A 20,569-nucleotide genomic window follows, 5' to 3' on the forward strand; every position below is an offset into this window, starting at 1 on the left:
TTTTCCAATGGAATCTTAATATGTATAATAAATTTTAGCTCATAAATAAAAACATAATTATATTAATGCATAAATATATTAATTAAAAAGGAAAGTTCTATAGCTAAAGATAATCATTAAGCGTTGTTGATTATTTTAATGAAAAAAAGATATCTTACACATATCGAAACATTAATGTTTTGAAAAATGAGATATTTTAAAAAATTTTCAAAACAAAAAAAGTAATATTACAATTGAAATGAACAAAAAATTAAGAAGCACATGCAAAACTAATATTGTTTAACTAATTCAACTGAATAATTAATTGCAACGAAATAGTTCAACCATTATGTTCTCATCGCATCTTTATAATTTTTATATCCATTCACAACATTTATTGTTATACAAGTATAAAAGCAATTAAAATGCAGCAAATGTTACTTAAATTTTCGATGTAAGATAAAAAAACTTTGAAACATTGAAAATCTATTAAAATATATATTTTCTTTATTCTAATAAAATATATTCGTGACGGTACGTGTTACGATACCTCTCGATACATGTAACATTCTTAAGGAGTTTTGTAACGTCCTAAGCAATATTTGCATCTCAAAACTGTATAGCTGATTGGCTACAGGAATATTAATAAACGAGCGTCGTGTAAAATCCTTACACATATTGTACGTAAATCAATCAATCATAATAATCATAAATAAAGTACGCTTTGTATATTTCATGCAATGCTCTTCATATTGTATGTAGCATAGGTAATATGAAACGTCTACGAAAAATTATTAAGAACAAATATTTAACCTTCACTGAACATCAATCTTTACTTTATTTGCTTGCCATACCTTATGTTTTATATAATTTATCCTTGCTACTTTTTACATCATTTTATTTGCAATGTTGGAAAATGAAGATGAAAGAGATTGCAAATATATCAGACAATAATGAAAACATTTTGTGTTTGAAAAATTAGTTGACAATTACTTATCGTTTATTAGCAATTTCAATAATAGGAAACTTAATCAATAATATTATTATAATACAATTAATTTATATTATGCAAAACATCAGCTCTGTACTTATGCTTATCGATCGTTAAACTTAAAATTTATATTATATATATACAATACATACATACATATATATATATATATATATATATATATATATATATATATATAAATATGTGTGGGATGTGGGGAACAGAAAGATGTTATTAACTAAGAAAAGGATTTATTGAGGATATAGAGTATAATATAATTGCATATATATATATATATATATATATATATATATATATATATATATGCGGATACAGTGGGACTATATTATATATGATATTATAATTAATATTGTATGAGGTTTGTAGTCTTATTTTTGTTTTTCTCGAAAACTATCACTCGTATAATAAAAATGGATAGGATATAAAACGTGTATTTTGAAGAGACTTACAACTTTTATTTGAAACATTTTTTTAAATTTTCAGTATTTGATAAAATAATTGGAAAAAACGTCAATTTTTAACAATTTTTGTATGTAACTTTTTAGTAAACAACGAGCGACAGCTAAAACCTTTTAAGCGTTACTGAGGGTGATGATCTTGACAACATATGTCAAGGTCATTGACTTCTGAAAGGGGTGACCTTATGTGAATATTTACCAAATACTTTCATTGAAATCATTAAAACATTAAATTTTATGTGAAATAAAATGAGCATTTTTTATACATATATTGTACACATATATATACATATATATATATATATATTACTTCATAATATATGTTAAAGTGAAAAAAGATCACGCGCAGTTGCAATTAATAATATGTAATAAAATATTAATGAATGTATATGTTTCGTACTTTTGAGATCCACAGTTATGGATCTAGCACGGACACGAACCATAATTTGTGGATCTAGCACGGACGCGAACCGCTGGAAAGTCGATCCAGCTACGTAGTTCCACCGGCTCTAAAATCGATCCAGTTAGCGCCACTGTACCGCGGTGAAAATGGATTCCCTCAAAAACGGCTTCATGGCGCCTCTCAGGCTTCTCTCTGCTCTGAGAAAATAAAGGCAGAGTTCCTAAAAGATTTTCTAGGGACTTTCTAAATAAGGCGAATAAAGATTTTCTGATTTTGAGAACATCGTACAGGTGTCGTTAGATACCGATGCTCGTGTTACATACTTATAACCTGTATTGTTGACAAACTGTTTGTCAACAAGATGATATTAATGGAATATAGTTCCTGAACATCTAATTGCAGTAAGTACCACTATATTAATTTAATAAAAATGTTTTATATCAACAATAGATATCACGTCAGATATTTAATCTAAGGATTTATTTAACACAGGCATTTTGACAGATAATCGATTGATCTGCCTAAATCAGATCAATCAGCTGTGAGATTTACACATATCGTGACGTGTAAAATATTTATGAAACTTTGGTACTATGCTGAATAAGTGTAATATATGATTATACTATCTGTCAGACAAATTTAACATCAATTGAAACTTTGTAGTTCTGCATAAACTACGAAAAATGTTGAATCGCTTTAAATCAGTATTAATGAGTGCTGTAGGCGCTAGTGAGCTAGGCCTACAGTACCCTAATGATTCGGATAATGATATGATGACAGATTATATTAACTCTAATTATGTCATGGAAGTAGAAAACAAGCCTTATAGCCGTCCAAGTTTTTTAGGCTTGACAGCTGAAGAGACACAGGTATTTCTAAGTTTTTTATATTGAACCATGAATGCCTTTCTATGCAAATAGAAATAAAAAGATATTCATACAAGTAATATTGATATTTGTGTAAACTATCTACTAAACTATCTACTAAATATTTATTTTATATAGGTGAGTGCAGATCACAGAGTAAGGCCTATAATAGTTCCAAGGGATCTTAGTCGTTTGCCGTGGTGTGCTGGCTATGCAGAATGTATAAATGCTGGAAAGAGTACGTGGAATGAGGACCAAGCTTCTGCGACACGCGGTGATCTAAAATTGTCAGATGTTAATGTCACACTGCCTTATGTCATGTTTTCAATGTTTGATGGCCATGCTGGATATCAAGTTGCTCTTACAGCAAGATTACAACTACATAGAATAATTCTTGTATGTGCTATATTTTAGAGAATTTTATTGTCAGATAATCTTATGGAGAATTAATTAATAAGCTATTTAAAAATAGGAAAGGTTACTGGCTATACCAGCTAATATGTTACTAAATGAAGATGAAAACGAGCTGATAAAGGGCAGAGACTTAGTTACAGGTGCTATAGAACTAGCATATAGACAAATGGATCAAATGGTAGAGATACAAGCTCAAAATGGTGGTGGTGGTTGTACAGCTATTACAATTCTATTTCTGAATGGAAGATTATATGCAGCAGGAGCTGGTGATTCCAGGTTGTATTATAATTTATAGATAATGAATTGATATATAAAATTAAATATTTATGTAATATTGTTTTTATGTTATTAGGGCTGTGTTAGTTTTGGGAGAGGAACAACGTGCTCTCACTAGAGATCATACTCCAGACTCTGAATCAAATCGTGTGAGAGCTTTAGGTTTTCTAAGAAGCAATGAGTTGCTCAAAGGTCATTTTACTCCACTGGAGTTTAGAAAAAGACCATTACAAAAGGAATTAGGATCTATAGTTTTGTACCGAGAACCTTTTATGACAGGTTGGGCGTATAAAACTTTAACACATCCAGATTTAAAATTACCGCTCATTTCAGGACATGGAAAAAGAGTATGTTAATTAATATTAATTTATTCTTGAATTAAAGTAATTTTATTTATGGTACTATTAAAAATTATTTGTATGTGTAATATATAGAGTAGAGTAATGGGAACAATAGGTGTGACTAGAGGGTTTGGAGATCATGGTTTAAAAGCAGCAAACACTGGTGTTAATATCAAACCATTTTTATCATCACAACCTGAAGTACAGTCTCTGGACTTGGACAGTTGCAATCTTACCGAAAGAGATTGCATTATTGTCGCAACAGATGGGCTCTGGGATGTGGTATCGGATAAAACAGCGGCATCAATACTTAGAAAGACACTTGCACCTGATACTCCTTCCTTAGAGTACAGGTATCATTTTTTTATAGATTAAACTGTAATTAAACTTCGGACAAAGTATATACAAATTCTTTTGTTTAATTTATAGACTGACAATGGGTGCTCAAGAATTAGTACAAGCGGCGAGAGGTCGCTTAATCGGCAGAGTGTGGATGGGAAAACCCGAAAATCCTAACGAAACAGATGAAAAATCGTCACCTATAGCATCAGTGGACGATATTAGCGTGTTAGTAGTACCTTTATATCCTTATTTATGTGAACATAAACAGTGGCTAAAAACGACGCAGCAAGAACGAAAATATGCCGCGGATTCTCTGACGACAATATGCTTTGATTATCCTATATCTAATAGATCAGTTGATAATCCTACGTAATTAATCATTACGATTATCTGATCAGATCTGATTTTATCAAATTTGCAATGTGAAATAAGAAAACGATGTTATTATTCGTTATGCAGCTAATAAGTTACATTTGTTAGCATCACTATAATGATTCATCATAAATTTATAATTGTTTATTTAATCTTAATAATTATTTTGCAATATTTAGATGCTGCATATATATATATATTTCATAATTCTCTTTTTAAAAAATTAAATTGCATACTGCCTCTGTATGTATTTTATTACAAAAGGCTATGTTATTATGATGTAAACAAACATTCCACTATTATATCTATTTTACATAACATGAAATATTTACAATACTTTGAAAGTTTAGTACGAGCATATATATAAAGATCTCGTATATAAGCACCAATTTCTGGACTGTCACTTATTATTATGTAATTAGAATGTAGGCTATACACAATGTAATATTAAAAAAAAATATTAAGATATTTTTTATATTGCTTTTGAGGCAAATATGTGTTACCATTCGACATTTTGAACGCTTTACGATATCTTATCATATACGTTAAAAATATTAACCCTATGGTTGCTTCCTCAAAAACGTTTGTGTGTGTGTGTGTGTGTGTGTGTGTGTGTGTGTGTGTGTGTGTGTGTGTGTGTGTGTGTGTGTGTGTGTGTGTGTGTGTGTGTGTGTGTGTGTGTGTGTGTGTGTGTGTGTGTGTGTGTGTGTGTGTGTGTGTGTGTGTGTGTGTGTGTGTGTGTGTGTGTGTGTGTGTGTGTGTGTGTGTGTGTGTGTGTGTGTGTGTGTGTGTGTGTGTGTGTGTGTGTGTGTGTGTGTGTGTGTGTGTGTGTGTGTGTGTGTGTGTGTGTGTGTGTGTGTGTGTGTGTGTGTGTGTGTGTGTGTGTGTGTGTGTGTGTGTGTGTGTGTGTGTGTGTGTGTGTGTGTGTGTGTGTGTGTGTGTGTGTGTGTGTGTGTGTGTGTGTGTGTGTGTGTGTGTGTGTGTGTGTGTGTGTGTGTGTGTGTGTGTGTGTGTGTGTGTGTGTGTGTGTGTGGTGTGTGTGTGTGTGTGTGTGTGTTGTGTGTGTGTGTGTGTGTGTGTGTGTGTGTGTGTGTGTGTGTGTGTGTGTGTGTGTGTGTGTGTGTGTGTGTGTGTGTGTGTGTGTGTATATATATATATATATACACACATATATTTATATGCTGCAATTAAGAACTTTGTAGGAAAAATAATATAAAATATTTTAATATACAATAAATTGAAACTTTTTTCACATTTTATCTTTAATCGCATTGAATTATATAATGCATTTTAGTTTTATTTATTGATAACTTTGCAAAGTAATTTTAGCAGCCAAAGGGTTAATAAATAATTAAGTATGTAAGTATAACATAAATGATCAATGTGTGTCTGTGTGTAAGAAATTGTACATAAATAGACAAAAAGAGCATTACTCTATCTTATTTGCAATATATAACTATAATAATAGCAGATTTTATGAATTATCATGTATTATATAGCCTATTTAGTTAATTCTTGTAGTTATTATATCAAATAAATATTAAAAACACATTACTTTTTAGTATGGAAATATATATATATGTAGAATTTTTGTGTGTAAAATATTAATTTTGAAAGAAGTTTTTCGATCAATTACGAAATTTTAACCAGTGTTTCAAGAAATGTATATCTCTTACATATTTTAGTTTTAATTTATTTTCAATATTTATCATAAGTATGTATTAATAAGAAAAATTTTGTTTAATCAACATTTAAAATTTAAATACCTTGCATCTTTAGTTAGTGCTTTGGCGCTTTACTTTATATCTTTAATGTAAGATGGCGCTACAGGTATTAAATAGCGTTTTTTAGTAGTGTCAATTACAACCAACACACGCAATGATAATAAAAAATAAACGACAATAATATATATATAATATTATATGTATGATATATAATAAATAATAAATATAATAACTAATATAACATTAAATTAGAAAATAATAATGCATAAGAACACCTAAGAATTATTTAAAAAAAGCACTTTATCTTTAAAAGTTTCAACACATACAGAATTTATTTAAAAAATTATATATTACAAAATTAATATAAACGAATTATAAAATATCCGGATTATAAGCTTGCTCTGTGGGAGCATAATATGCTTATAGTCGAATCTTATAGTACTATATATGTATAGAATCTAATAATAAGTACTATATATAGTACTATATATAGATATATATAATATATAGAATATATAATATATAGAATCTTATAGACAATCGTTGTGACTCTTAAAATATTCAATTTGCACAAAACTTTTGCTAAACCTTGGAAAATTTTGAAAAAAACCCGTGAAAGAAACAATTGATAACGATCAAAACATCCCAAGAATGTTACACTATCAAAAATCGCATTATAATCAAATAATTTAGAATTTTGCGTCGACAAATTTTTTCTGTATTGATTAAGTTAGCTTCACTCGTTTATCTCTTAATATCTTTCGCGCAATTTTATGACAAAATTTTTAATTCTGTTTTAATTCTTCTCACATATTAATGTCATATAATTATTTTGTATCTTTAAATCTCACTTAGGTCTATTGAATTTTGTTAAAAAAAAGAATGATACGAAATTCCTCAAGGTACTTACATTGTGAAAAAGTGTTATACATCATTAAAAAATAGTCTATTTTGTTTAGAATTATATCATGTAAATTTATTATTATTAAGTGTAACACGTTTGACTTATAAGTTTTTTGCAAAAAATAATTTTATTTTTTTTGCGAAGCAGAAAAAAATTCAGAAATATTTCGAAAAGGGGGGAATAAAAAGCCTTTATCATATTCAAAACAGACTCGTATATAAAGTCTCAACATTGTCGAGCTTCACCTAAATGAGTTGCCCTTCTGTGCGATGTTAAATAGCGAACTTTTGCGATCTGCGTACAGGCACGCACGTGGACATGTTTTATACGTTTCCGAGGCAAGTGCATTTCCTCGTCGCACGGCCGGCGCTTAGAGTCCGAAGCACAGTTAACTCTCATAAATTTAATTATGAGGCGCAACCAAATAGGAAAGACTAACCTCGCCAGTAAAATCATAATTAATCTCGATGCTGTAATTATTTCGAAATTATTTATCGAATCATTTATTGATGAATTCCATGAACTATATAACTTATCAGCGGCAGTATATATATATATATGTATATCTAGAAATGAACTTTTATCAGATCCAGAATGAACAATTGAGTAATATAATATAATATATATATAATATAATATATATATTATATAATATAATATAATATTATATATATTATATTATATTATATTATATTATATTATATATACTCTCTTATCGCGCGTGTGTGTGGTATTTTTTGAAACATTTTAGTGTCGGGATAAATATTTTATTTTGTATGATCTCTTAATTTATTATATTGAAACAAAGTTATTTATTAGCAAGAAACAAATCTTTATAGAAATGATAATGCTCTTCATATGTTATATGTATAAAATATATACAAAAAAATTAATTTTTGTGTTGATACTTTAATTACTTATAATGTCAATAATTATTTTATTATATTAATTGGAAAAATGTTATTGGTACATCGCACTTGATTAACATGTAAGAGCATATGACATATACCTAGGCGGAATACTTGGTAACGTAATGTTTTATTCCATTATGGATTAAACGGTCGGGGAACTGAAAGACGTTACGCAGCAAATTCCTGTCGATCGACGACGATGAAGTCGGAGATGAATTGTAATGCGCCATGCATTTCCGTCAACTAAGAGCGACAGCATAAAAGGGTGCTGGGATAGAGTGTCGCAAATCACTGTACGAAAAAGTGTTCGTCTACGAAAGTATAGACAAGCGTTGTGAAAAAACTAAACCTAGTTTGACAGCTTCCCGTTGACCCGCTATCGATCGATTCCCAATTTTGTGAAAATTGCTGTGCACTGAGCTGACGGCTATCGAATCTCGTCTTCCCTACGCAATACATCATCGTTTTTCAGCTTCCAATCAATGATAAGAACTACTACTAGCTATATATCTTTGTTAACTTTGCGAATATAATGAGATTTTAATTTTTTTTGTATATAATAAAATATGCATATACAATTATTTAAAAAAAATTTTTTCAAAAGATTAATATTTTATATAGTAAAATATATATATTCGCTCCCTCTCTCTCTCTCTCTTTCTCTGTCTCTCTCTGTGTCTCTTTTATCTCTTTTATCTCTTTTATCTCTTTCTCTCTCTGTCTGTCACAATAAGAGAGTTTTTAATTATTTACATTAATATAGTATTGAGATGAAATATCAATTTTATTTACATTTTATCTTGATAAATAGCTCAATCATACACTCGACTTTTATCATAAAGATAAAGTTTCTATATGTTAGCTTAAAAACGTAATGTACACTGAGCATTTGGTCGAAAAATGGGATGCACTACTTTTGAGCGGCCATCTGATCGCCGATATGTTTTTCATGGCGCCGGATTATGACGGGCGATCTGTCACGGTCACCGTAACGGTAACTCCAAGGGGCTGGAAAGAGCTTAATGCTTCTCCTGCTAGGGATAGTGCAAGAAAGAGTGTGCGTGTGGAGAAGGATGAGGAAGGAGAGTACGTTACACCATATCAAAATGGCCACAACTTAGGGGTCCTGTGTTACCCCGATATATCATCGTTAGAGAACTTTGGACGGCTTCCTGGTTCCAGCATTGATGGCTTCCTCCGATACGAAATGATGTATCTGTTCCTCATTGCTGCAGTGTGGAAATGAGAATCGGATGCAATTTGAAAGTAAAAATATCGTCGAAAGCGATAACAAAAAGTTTCTCGACTGTTTACCTATCCGTCTTCTGACTCATATTTTGGCATAAGAATTATATTTAAAATTAAAAAGGGGAAGGATGAATATTATGTACAATATCAACTTGCGATCTCTCTATAGAAATCTGCTTGAGAATTATTTACATCAGAAATGTAATGCTATTAACAAATATTATACACTAACATTGCAATTAAAATAAGATTAGAATAATAAATTACTAATAAAATTAGAAAAATTAAATTGCGATTAAAAAATAATGTAAAATAACAGTAATATATGATGTCTTTAATGATAGTTTAATCTATTCTTTATATTATGTTGTTTTGATTTTACTGACATGAGTTTGTATTTTGCATATCTATTTGAAAATTATGACATCAAGATAAACAACATTCTTCTGCATGTTTTTCTTGAAATTCGCAAATTGTACAATTCTATATCATAGATATATCGATTATCCACTATCGCATGCTTCTTGTCAACTCTCTTAGGTTGATCTAGTGTCGATCTGCTACAAGTTAATGTTTGGCTGCCGAACGGATAATGCAGCAAGTTTACTACCAAGGGATTATATCACCAGCTCTACAGTTTGAAGCCTAAATATATCTATTATATATATCTCGGCGAAGTGACACGTTATACTTCTCAGACGATATTCAGATATTCAGACGACGATGCTAAATTTTCATTTATTGCTTACGTGAAGCTAAGAAATTTCAATTTGCTATTCAAAGCAATTTACTGATTAAACTCACTTGCATATAGTAAGCATAAATTTGTCTTGATAAAATAATATACTGCAAGAAAGTGTGGCAAATCAAGAAAACATCTTATACTAGTTTTGAATATTAAATAACAATTCGATAGTCTGTAAAATTTAATATATATATGTATAATTTAGAGATGTTATTAATGGTGACATTTTTGCAAATTTCTAGAAAAAAGATTATTATCGAAAGAAAGAATAAATCAAACAATGCATCTCAAATTTTGCATTCGGAGAAATAATTCACAGGCAAACATTTAATTTGATTTAATAATATTTGGGGAAACAAAAAGCGATAAATTTAATTGATCGATTAAAAATTAAAAATTGCGGAAGTTAATAAGAATCATGAAAGAGATTAAGAACAAAAGCATTTCTTCTCCCTTTTTATCTTGTGTGATTCGTAAGAGCTTTTTGTCGTCATTAGTTATTTTTTTCTCAAAGTGGTGCCTAGCCTGCAAAGTATAAAACGGGTTGTCCGACTAACAGGTATTTCCTCAGAAATTTATATTAACTGCGCGAACGAACAGGTAAAATGATTACAAGCACATTGAAACGCACACGTTCATACATATTCACGTGTTGAAAACAACTACAGTGAACTAAAGTAAATTAAGTTTTTCTCTACGAGTCTCTTATGTAAAAATGTCATGCAGGTAATCGTGGCTCTCTTTGAGAACCAGATATTGTTTCGTGGACTGTGCTGAACATAAAATAAAAACGTTAAACATGAAATAAAAGTTTCGGGAACAGAAAGTAGATAAAAAAATTATAAATAATAACTATAAAATATACCTATAAATTATAAATCAAGTATCGGTGCATTTTTGTCCAGAATTCTTAATAGACTCTCCGAATGTCGGAAACTGCAAAACCTGGCAACTAAAAGTAATAATGGAAATTGTGCCGTCATTTCGTCCGAATAATTGTCATCATATATTCTCAGTCTCTTCCGCGACGCGCGCGATATCAACTTTCCTAAATACATTATCTAGATTTCGCATCGGCGTTAATCTGCCCAGCGGTAAGTAATTAAATTTCTGCGAATGCCATTTCCGCGGAGAGTTTATCTAGAACGGCTAAAAATTCTGACTTTTAGTTGCCAGTTTTTATCGAGAAATGCGACAACGCGACGGGCCGGTAGATAAATCCGGCAGAGCGTTTCCCATCCGCGCGCGTCCTTTTCGCAAGTTAATGCGCTTTCCAGGACGCCTGCTGGACGTGCAACGAGGCCCGACGTGTGCGTGTGCTTTCGGAACCCCACGTTGGTTTGTGTCGACGACAGAAACGGTTATCCGATATCAAATTATCGTACGTCAAGCCAAGTTCTTCCACGACCCAAGACCCGGATCTGTACGCCAATAACTTCATTCCTGCATCGACACAACTCGTTACGGTATAATCTATCGTAGTCGTCACATTGGTCGTCTCCCTATTTGTGATTTTTATAGATTGAGAAAAATTACGCAGAGATTGAACGCCAAGATCATTTGATGCACAACAATACACTTCATTCTTATAAAAGAATAAAAGAATTACCATGTAACATTCAGTTAATTAAGCATCATTTTTGGCGACGTATTAAAGATGTTGAGCAGATGAAGAGAAATGTATGCATATGATAGTGACTTTAAAATAAAAATTATACAAATTCTTTAATTTCATATATATATATACATTTATTACAATTATATACTTCATCTAGATAACTGTTAATAAATTTTATTTAACAAAAATTCACTTCTATAATAATGTTTGCAAAATAAGGTTTAAATTAATATGCAGTAAATTGTGCAATATAACGATAAGAAGCAAGATGTCATCTTTGCCAGTGAATCGAGTCGTCGTTGGCTCATCGTTATCGGTTTTTCTTCTTATTGCTCCGCATTTCTGCCGGCTCTCGTGCATCATAAACCATCCGTGAATTCTCCGCATGACCAACCAGCTCCTTCGCCTGGGTCGTCTAATGACAAATAGTTAGGCGTAACTCAAGCTGGTTACGGATCCTTCGACAAACATAGGCGGACAAACGTTTCCTAATTGTACTGGGAATTGTTTACGCTATCTCATAGTACCTTGTCACCTTCCTTCGTTCATGGCTATTCCGTACTTGCCATCCCTTTCTTGCACGTTTCTGTCATCTCTTCCGGAAGAATAGACGACGATTTTGTAGGAGTATAGACGTCCGTGATGCGCTTAATTGAATATCACCGACGACGAGCTTTCATTAGGAGATCCGACTTTTTTCGTAGCTCAGAACTCATCTCTCGGTATTACGCCCGTCATCGCGGGGATTACCTTCGCCAACGCAGAAAACAATGAATCCGTGTGTAGAGCAATGAGTCATGTATGTATTTCACGACATATCGGATTAATTTCTAACCGTACTCTGCAGCAACGTATTTTTCGATATTTTTCACGATAAAAACCGTACAGTTATTCACGCATGCATTTCCATGTTCCATTAGGCGCATAACCAACGTGCTACAGCATCCGCTTCCGGCGACGAAGTTTTCACTTTGCCACTGTTGTATGTAATGAAGAATTATGAATTTAAATCTATAAAATTATATATAATAATAAAGATTATTTTAAGTTAAATATCTAAATTTTATTTTTATTTTTTTATCTTTGATTTTCTGTCGTTTTTTTATTTTATATGAAAAAATTTAATTTTTATATTAAGAAAAATGTTAAAATAGATATAACGTTACATATAAAAAAAAATGAACATTAATGCAAAAGGAGAAAAAAATATTTGAATTTTTGTTTACGTTCTCATTTTCTTTCAAAGTTTCTAAATACGTGCCTGGATTTCGATGACGTTATTTTTAGGTGATTGGCGTATTGTACAAATAAAAAGAGTCCTCGGGCGAGATTATTTTGTCAAAGAGCCAAATGCGGCCGCAGAGTGTTATACTAACAATGCAACGTGTCTGAGCAAATACGTGAGCGCTGTTAAATATTTGAACATTCACCACGCGAATGTAAACGAGAAACCTTGTGTTATGATATGTATCATTAACTCCCTACATATACCAACGTGAATCTGTCGCGTAAACTAGATGATTGTATAAAGAGCTGTCTCTACGTCGCACGAATATTTCACAATCAAGATTCCACATGTGCAATGTCAGGAGCTCAGTACAAGGTTCTCAAATTTTTTGTTCTGAATAATATATGGTTAGTTCAACTGAAACGTGAACTCGTGAAGGTCGTTGTTTCATAAATGTGTCAGTCTATGTTCTAGTTGAACGTACCTAATATTTATATACCGGAAAAGATGCTCCATGAAGAGATGAGTGTTGTGCAAATGTGACATTTTCTCGGATCACAACGTGTCTGCTTCTCCAGCTCATTCTCTAGTACGTCTGTGTTGCAACGATATATCAATTTTTGCGATTTTGGCGGCTGTTTATTTTAACGACGTTTAAAAGTGACGACATATAAAGAAAATATTCAGCATTGTATCGACGAGAATAAATTAATTATGATAAACGGAATGAAAAAACAATAAATTGAAAATTCTTAAGAATATCAAATTATATATAAAAAGAGTAATTTTATATATATATATATATATATATATATATATATATATATATATAAATGTGTGTGTGTGTGTGTGTATATATAAGTGAAGACAATAATATATTATAATATCAAGAATGTCAATATCAATGACAATCTTTTTCATATCACATATGCGAAAGTTATATAATCATATTGTGTCATAATATGACGTTAATAATTTGTGACAATCTTCATATCATTTCCAACACACGTTTATTGCGCGTTTATTGCATCTGCAGGATTAAGCGGGAAATGGAAAGGAAGCCGCTAAAAACTGGCAGAGACCTCTCGTTAGATAGATCGTAGGACAGGTGCGGTAGCGACCGGCGCTGCTATTTCCGGAGAAAAAATATCGCTCGTTTAACACCCTCGGGTTCAGCCCCACGAGGCCGATACGAGACGAATTATTGTGCCGCGCCAATCTACGAGGATTACTCGCGCCCACGAAGGGCCATCGGGACGTCGTTCAACGACTTTACGGCGATGCACGTGCAGTCACATCCCTCTGAAGGTGCATCGATATCATTGCACTTCGAGCTTCCCCGCGGATTAGTCGGCCAATCGCATTAAGAATTTCGATTTTAAAAGCTTTCCATATCGCAACTCCCGTTTTCGAACGCGTAAATGTCGAATTCATCCATCGGATAATAACTAGGACAACTCCACTGTCAAAGCTGAAGAAAATATTGATGCGCAGACAAAATTAGTTTTACAATATATTAGAATATATTATTTAATTATTAATATAAATTATTAATCGAGAATCTAATTGGAAATCATTATTAATGCATGTTGCGCGTAATGTTTTAAAGTAATGTCATATTTATTTCCATTGTTAATTAATTTATTTCTAATAGTAGTTTAATATTTTTGAAATGCTGAATATTAAGTATTCTTTCGTGTTTAAACTTAAGAATTTATTACGTGTAATAACGAAGTAGAAATAGTGCTCATTAAATCTACGTTGAAATATTGTAAAATCGATTTTCTACTGAATATTTAATGTAAATTTTTATTTAAATATTATTATAAGGTTTTTTCAAAAATTTTAAAATTTTTAATTAAAGTTCTTGAAAACTTATTAGCGTTTTACAGTAGCGGAGAAAATAATTGCATCTTTTCTACTTGATTGGCACGAAATTTGGATACTTATCGGAAATTCGAAAAAATTTTACGTGCCACTGAAAGAGCACTCGAAAGCCATTCAATTCTTACCCGCTCGATTGTCTGATTTGCGTAAAAAAGTAAAAAAATGAAGAAAAATTTCATTAAAGAAATAGGCCGGAAAACGACTTTACTTCAGACAAATTACTAAATGACAAAGAATGACGGAGAATTACAAATTGACATAAATTTAATAATAATTAGTAGATTTGATACGCAGAAGTATCGTCTTGCAATGATTCCAACGATTGTTTAACTTTATCACGCAAACAGAAATTCTATATAGGCTAAAGTACACATAACTGCTACTCGCGAGAGCGATCTGGATTCCATAAACCAAAATCTATATCGCGAGTGCCCAATCTCTCTTCGTAACACACGACGAATAATGGATTTATGCGTTAGTCTTGAAATACATGCATTACAGATTAATGTCGCTATCATGAAATCGCGTGTCTAATGCATAATGGATTACTATAATCTGTTAAAATATGATTTAATTTTAGTATGTTTTAAAGAGAATCAGTTGCTACCATATTTTTTGTGTTTATATCTGATTAAAGTATAAAAAGATAAAAAAAAAAGTTTAAAAGTTGGACTTATCGATAGATTAAGCATCTGATACAAACGACTTGAAAACAGTATAGATATAAGTAATTTGGCGTATCAATAAATCGATATAGCAAATCAACGTTCTATTCATTCCAATAATTAATATTCTATGAAGAGATAATAATTTGTTATTTAGTCTCTTTTACGAGAAACTTATTTTGATTTCTTATCAATGAACAGATTAGCTTTTGGAAAACGCAAATTCATGTCTCTTTATCTAAACTGATCAAAAGTATTAGCTTTGTTATTAAAACATTTTACTTGGAAATATATATCGGTGTGAGTAAATGACGATAACAGCGATTTTATCGGCGCTAATTTTTTGACGACGATATATGTAAAATTCAGTCTCCGAGAGGGACGCGTTATATGTTAATTTGCGAAAAGTAGCGAATGGCGTTGAGTAATGGAGAAAAGTAGTAACTGTCACTCTGACTCTTGTAGCAATGGGCAGTAAGGTACAGGCTTCCAATGGAACTTTTCTGTTCGTCTAATTGTCCTAACGGCTGACCTCTACGGTCCACGTTCCCTTACCACCCTTTCTTTGGGACGCTTCGCTCTTTTGTTTTTACATAATAAATAATTAAGGTTAATATATATAGTAACGTTATATATTATAATCTTTCTAATATTGTAAATAATATAATAAGAAAAAGGAAGAGAATGAGAGAGAGAAAGAGAGAGAGAAAACTTGATATTTTCTGTATCCTTTAGTATCATAAATTTTCAGAGAGTTGTATATTTTAATATTATATTTTAATCATTCATTTAATATCAAATGTCTAATAATATAATGTCTAATCCAATAACAATTTATAGAATTTGATCTTTACCTGAGATGAATAAAATTCGAAATTACATACAGTGTTTAATATATAATACATTAAATTTAAAATATCGTACAATATTCTTATATCTGTAAGTATATTTCCTAAAAACATTTCGCTAAAAATATGTTTTAAGATTGAAATCGATAAACAAAATTCAAATTGATTTAATGCCAAGTATACAGCATTTAATAGCTATATAAAAATAATATGTAATTATATCATAAAATAATGTTCTCTCTTTGAATATAATTTTCTAAAAATTCCTTTTTTAACAACAACATCTTTAAAGTCGATACTCTAGATACGATACGAAAATCTATCTCATATCTTTAATGTTAATTACGTAGTCCGATAACCCATGCAAAGTTATCATTGATTTCTGATCGGCACAGCTCTCCGTGGCTCGTTAAGACGACTAAAGTCGGCTTTCGGTCTCGGATTTCCGAGGCATATACCCGGATAATTAATGGCAAGCGCATCCTACGCGAGATGGTGATAGGACTGCGTCTCGCGCCAGCCACGGTCAAGACAGGTGCCACACCGGGAATCGCTGAGTCAGTCCCGCGATCGGGGCCAGTCTGGTCGAATGAATAATGCAAGTGCACTTGCATCCCGGCGTCCGATCATGCTTATGGAAGGAAGGTGAAGTCGTCGGGGCACTCTACCTCGTCGTATTATCCATTTGTATGTTTATCTGTGCGAATACACACAGATACGTGAAACGTATCGGATAACGCAAACACATGTTAAGATCCAAGGAAGAGCAAATGGGGGAGGAGGAAAGTTCTTCGTATATAGACAAAAACTTTCAAATATACTGAAACGAAAAACTTGCATTTATTAGTCATCGGACTTTCAAGCATTTTTCGGTCCAATTTATGACAGCAGTATATAATTTGCAATAAATTAAGACGTAGAAATGAGTAGCATTTGCACACGTGCAAATTAACGCACGAGTACATGTTTATTTAAAGATCTTTTAGAAAGTAAAATTTTATATAGAAATAATATCAAATAAGAGTACTTTTTGAAATAATCGACTCAATCGGATATGTATATATGTGTATGATATGTGTGCTTGAAGTCTCGGATTACATTCTATCCATCCGTGTGATATACGTGTAACACTGCACCATATAATGGATATCTGATTTAAATAGCGTTGAGATAAAGAGTAATAGTTAGTATATTTGTACAAAAAAATCAAAATTTATAAATATAATTCGAAATATCTTAATAAAGATTTTTATAAAGAAACCTCTTTTTTGAGCTACTTAATTGAAACAACTGTCTGTCTTATATCAAAATATCACGGATTTATTTCTCTGTGTATTCTATATAAATTGTTAGCAAGAAATTGGATATTATTTATACAGATATATCATGTATTAACTGATATTATATCAGCATAACTTCGTTTCTTTGTTTAAATGTAAACTGAAGAAATGCAGACGTTTATACACATTTAAACTAATGTATCATAATGTATATAAAAATAATTAAATACTTATTTGCAATCAAATTAATTGTTCCCGTTATTTTATTTTTATAAAAACAATGAATTTCTTTAACAATATTAATTACATTTAAGAATGTAATATGCAATGTAATGTTCTTCTCTTGACTTAAATGATTTACGTATGTTATTTGTTCGATACATTATGTGTGTATATAAGAATATTATATTCTTGACAAATGTGTATGTGTGCAAGAGTATTTCGAAATGCATAATCGACACTGCAGTCTCTGCGCGAATTTCACGGCTGTTATGGCCGATATTCTGTCACCATGTATCCACCAATTGACTTAATGATCCGAGTGAATCTATTCTCGATGCAGGACCTAAGTGCATACATGAGGTAACATATTGGATGCTCACATGGTTAACAAGCATCTGAGTAAACAGTCTCCAACAGCCTTGACAAAGCAGCTGTGACCCTTACAATTGGAAAGCTTCACCATTTCGGAAATGCAAATATGAAAGATCAGAATACGTTAAGTTCTTTAAGCGATAATCTTCTCGACACATGATTTAATAAAATATGAAACGCAAATCCATCAATGTAAAATCATTGATATTGATAAATATTATAATCGCAATGCATGTAATTATATTTTAAAATTATTTGTAACGCGGTCTGAAAAAACAAAAATTGATTTTTTCTGCACTAATTATAACTTATTATTATATTTATATAAAAATTATCATAACTTTATTGAGACATTTTTAATTTTATATACGTTACATTTACGATTATTAGAGTAAATGCTGTTATAGATAGAATTTCTCATAATACTATTATAAAGTTTGTATCAAATATCTTTTATAACAATTTGTCATTAATAATAATAATAATTATTGGTATCTCTGAAAAGATATCGCTTTTTTAATAACAGGCTTGTACCGTGAATTGTGAAGATAGAATAAGATAATTGAGATATGATTCTCTGATAGAAGTTTTATAATATTTGAGCGATAAAAATATTGATTTACTATACTGGAAACACTTGTGCTTAATCTACCTTATGAATCAGATGCCAGGATAGAAATGTGCGCGTGTGCACATGAATACCTAATGTTTGTAACATCTCGGATGTTTTTTAGTTATAGATCTAATTAAAATAATTATCAATTATATACAAAAATATCGATCTGCCTATGTCAATATTTTCTGAATATTCTCTTTCTTTAAAAGATAGCAATAAATTATATTTATTTTATTATTTTGTAATTATTAAGTCTTAAAAAAACTTTCTCTTTCTCACGTGAATAAAATAGTATAAAATTATCAATATTATATATAATATTGAAAATTTTTTATACAATAGACAACAAAAAATGTGATTCATAATCTATATAATAATGAATTCGTTATATATAGACTTTATTAGATATTGTTTAAATTTTTTTTAATAAAACATAATATATACACATATGTATGTATAACATGATCGTATGGATCAAAATAACTTTTTTCGTAGAATATATCTTTCCAGAACAAGGTGATACATCAACGATGTAATCACGATAAGCTACGCGATAAGCGGTTATTGCGCATATTTAAGCGCTGATCGGCCGTTGTGTCGACAGAACTCGAACAGCCGAGTAACCTACAGTGATCACACAATTTTCAAGTGTAGAATAAAATGTCGGCACAAAAGTACATATTCGGTCTGGCTTTTCTGGTGGCAGTTTTTTTGACTATCAACACCATACCCGCTAATGGTGCCATTGATAGTAAAGCTGTAAACAAGTCAAATCATCTGATTGTCGGCTACAGGTTACCCGGTGATAGACTCGTAATCAGACAGAATGTTATCAAGAACTCTTCCTGGATGAAGGTCATAACTCTCGAGCTGACTTTCAATATTTCGTCATGGGAACGCATCACTTTGCTCCAATCGTTGGATCAAAAGACAAACGGCAACGGCGCTACTGCCACTATTCTAAAAGGTGGACCCGGTCATAGTAATGTTACCCTGAAGTTCAAGAGCCAGAGAGGTCACAGCATCAACCATACTGTTGAACTTTACGCACGTTAATCTTGGTGGAAGCAACTGATGTACGATTGATATGATGACTCTTGGATACGATCACACACACATAGAATGGAGAAGTAAAACAATTAATTGTGAAGGCTACTATATCAATCTCATATATTCTACCTATAATATTTATTCTTAAAACATTGTCGCAAAAATGTCTCTCTGAATATTCTTGTTATTCATTCTCTTCTATCTTTCTTCAGTTGTTTGATATTTTATATTCACTATCAATAAATAAATATCAACGTAATTAAAGCATTATGGAAATTTCATTTTTTTCTGCGTATCGAAAAAATAATGGAAAATTTATCCTTACGCGTCTACTTTCGCCAATTATATTTTTGCCATTATCGGTGATACTCTCGATACGAGTTAAGACGAATAGGGGTGACGATACGAACGTTGGGAAAAGAATCTGGAGGAAGTGTCGATAATAATGCAATTAGTGCTGCGAAACGAAATGCGACAGCGATCTGGAATAAAAACGGACCGCGAAGAATCTACTTGCGGAATGTCTTTCTTGTATGCGCTAATCAAGCATCCGCCCGCTTCTCCTCGAGACTCGATAATTTCCCCTTTTTTTTCCTTTCCGCTTCCTCGAGGTGGAATCTCCGTTGGTGGAGTTCGGGGGAAATCGTCTCCGAAGAACCGTGCGACACGGCTGGGGTAGGGGAAAGGGAAGAGAATACGAGGATGCGGAGAGGAACATCTTCTATTTCCGAGGCTTACGTACAAAGTACGTTTTGCGCATGCATGCATGGCGGCACGAAGTAGGAACA

At 31.7% G+C, this 20,569-nt stretch overlaps 2 protein-coding genes across 3 annotated transcripts; both read left to right on the forward strand.

The window, feature by feature from the left end:
- Window positions 1-2,116: 2,116 nt before the first annotated feature.
- LOC140669597 (protein phosphatase 1H) lies at window positions 2,117-5,154 on the forward strand. Of its 2 annotated transcripts, XM_072899597.1 has the most exons (8): window positions 2,117-2,253; window positions 2,345-2,440; window positions 2,516-2,721; window positions 2,857-3,114; window positions 3,191-3,408; window positions 3,485-3,755; window positions 3,843-4,102; window positions 4,179-5,154. In XM_072899597.1, exons 3-8 carry the CDS (start codon window positions 2,536-2,538, stop codon window positions 4,462-4,464), a joined length of 1,479 nt encoding a protein of 492 aa, XP_072755698.1. In that variant the 5' UTR covers window positions 2,117-2,253; window positions 2,345-2,440; window positions 2,516-2,535; the 3' UTR covers window positions 4,465-5,154. The 2 variants fall into 2 exon arrangements, with proteins under 2 accessions (XP_072755698.1, XP_072755697.1); XM_072899596.1 differs by having other exon boundaries at window positions 2,345-2,721; window positions 4,179-5,153.
- A 14,174-nt stretch (window positions 5,155-19,328) lies between these two features.
- Window positions 19,329-20,045, forward strand: LOC140669600 (probable salivary secreted peptide). Its single transcript, XM_072899600.1, has one exon. It carries the CDS (start codon window positions 19,392-19,394, stop codon window positions 19,785-19,787), a length of 396 nt encoding a protein of 131 aa, XP_072755701.1. The 5' UTR covers window positions 19,329-19,391; the 3' UTR covers window positions 19,788-20,045.
- Window positions 20,046-20,569: the final 524 nt, after the last annotated feature.

The sequence above is a fragment of the Anoplolepis gracilipes genome, chromosome 9 (assembly GCF_047496725.1).
Source record: "Anoplolepis gracilipes chromosome 9, ASM4749672v1, whole genome shotgun sequence".
NCBI lineage: Eukaryota > Metazoa > Arthropoda > Insecta > Hymenoptera > Formicidae > Anoplolepis > Anoplolepis gracilipes.

Bases quoted from the DNA above. Each gene is read 5' to 3' on its own strand.
- LOC140669597 (XM_072899597.1), top strand. From the start codon at position 2,536: ATGTTGAATCGCTTTAAATCAGTATTAATGAGTGCTGTAGGCGCTAGT. The intron at 3,409-3,484 runs GTTGTATTATAA...TTATGTTATTAG, and splicing joins GCAGGAGCTGGTGATTCCAG to GGCTGTGTTAGTTTTGGGAG. The intron at 3,756-3,842 runs GTATGTTAATTA...TGTAATATATAG, and splicing joins TTTCAGGACATGGAAAAAGA to AGTAGAGTAATGGGAACAAT.
- LOC140669600 (XM_072899600.1), top strand. From the start codon at position 19,392: ATGTCGGCACAAAAGTACATATTCGGTCTGGCTTTTCTGGTGGCAGTT.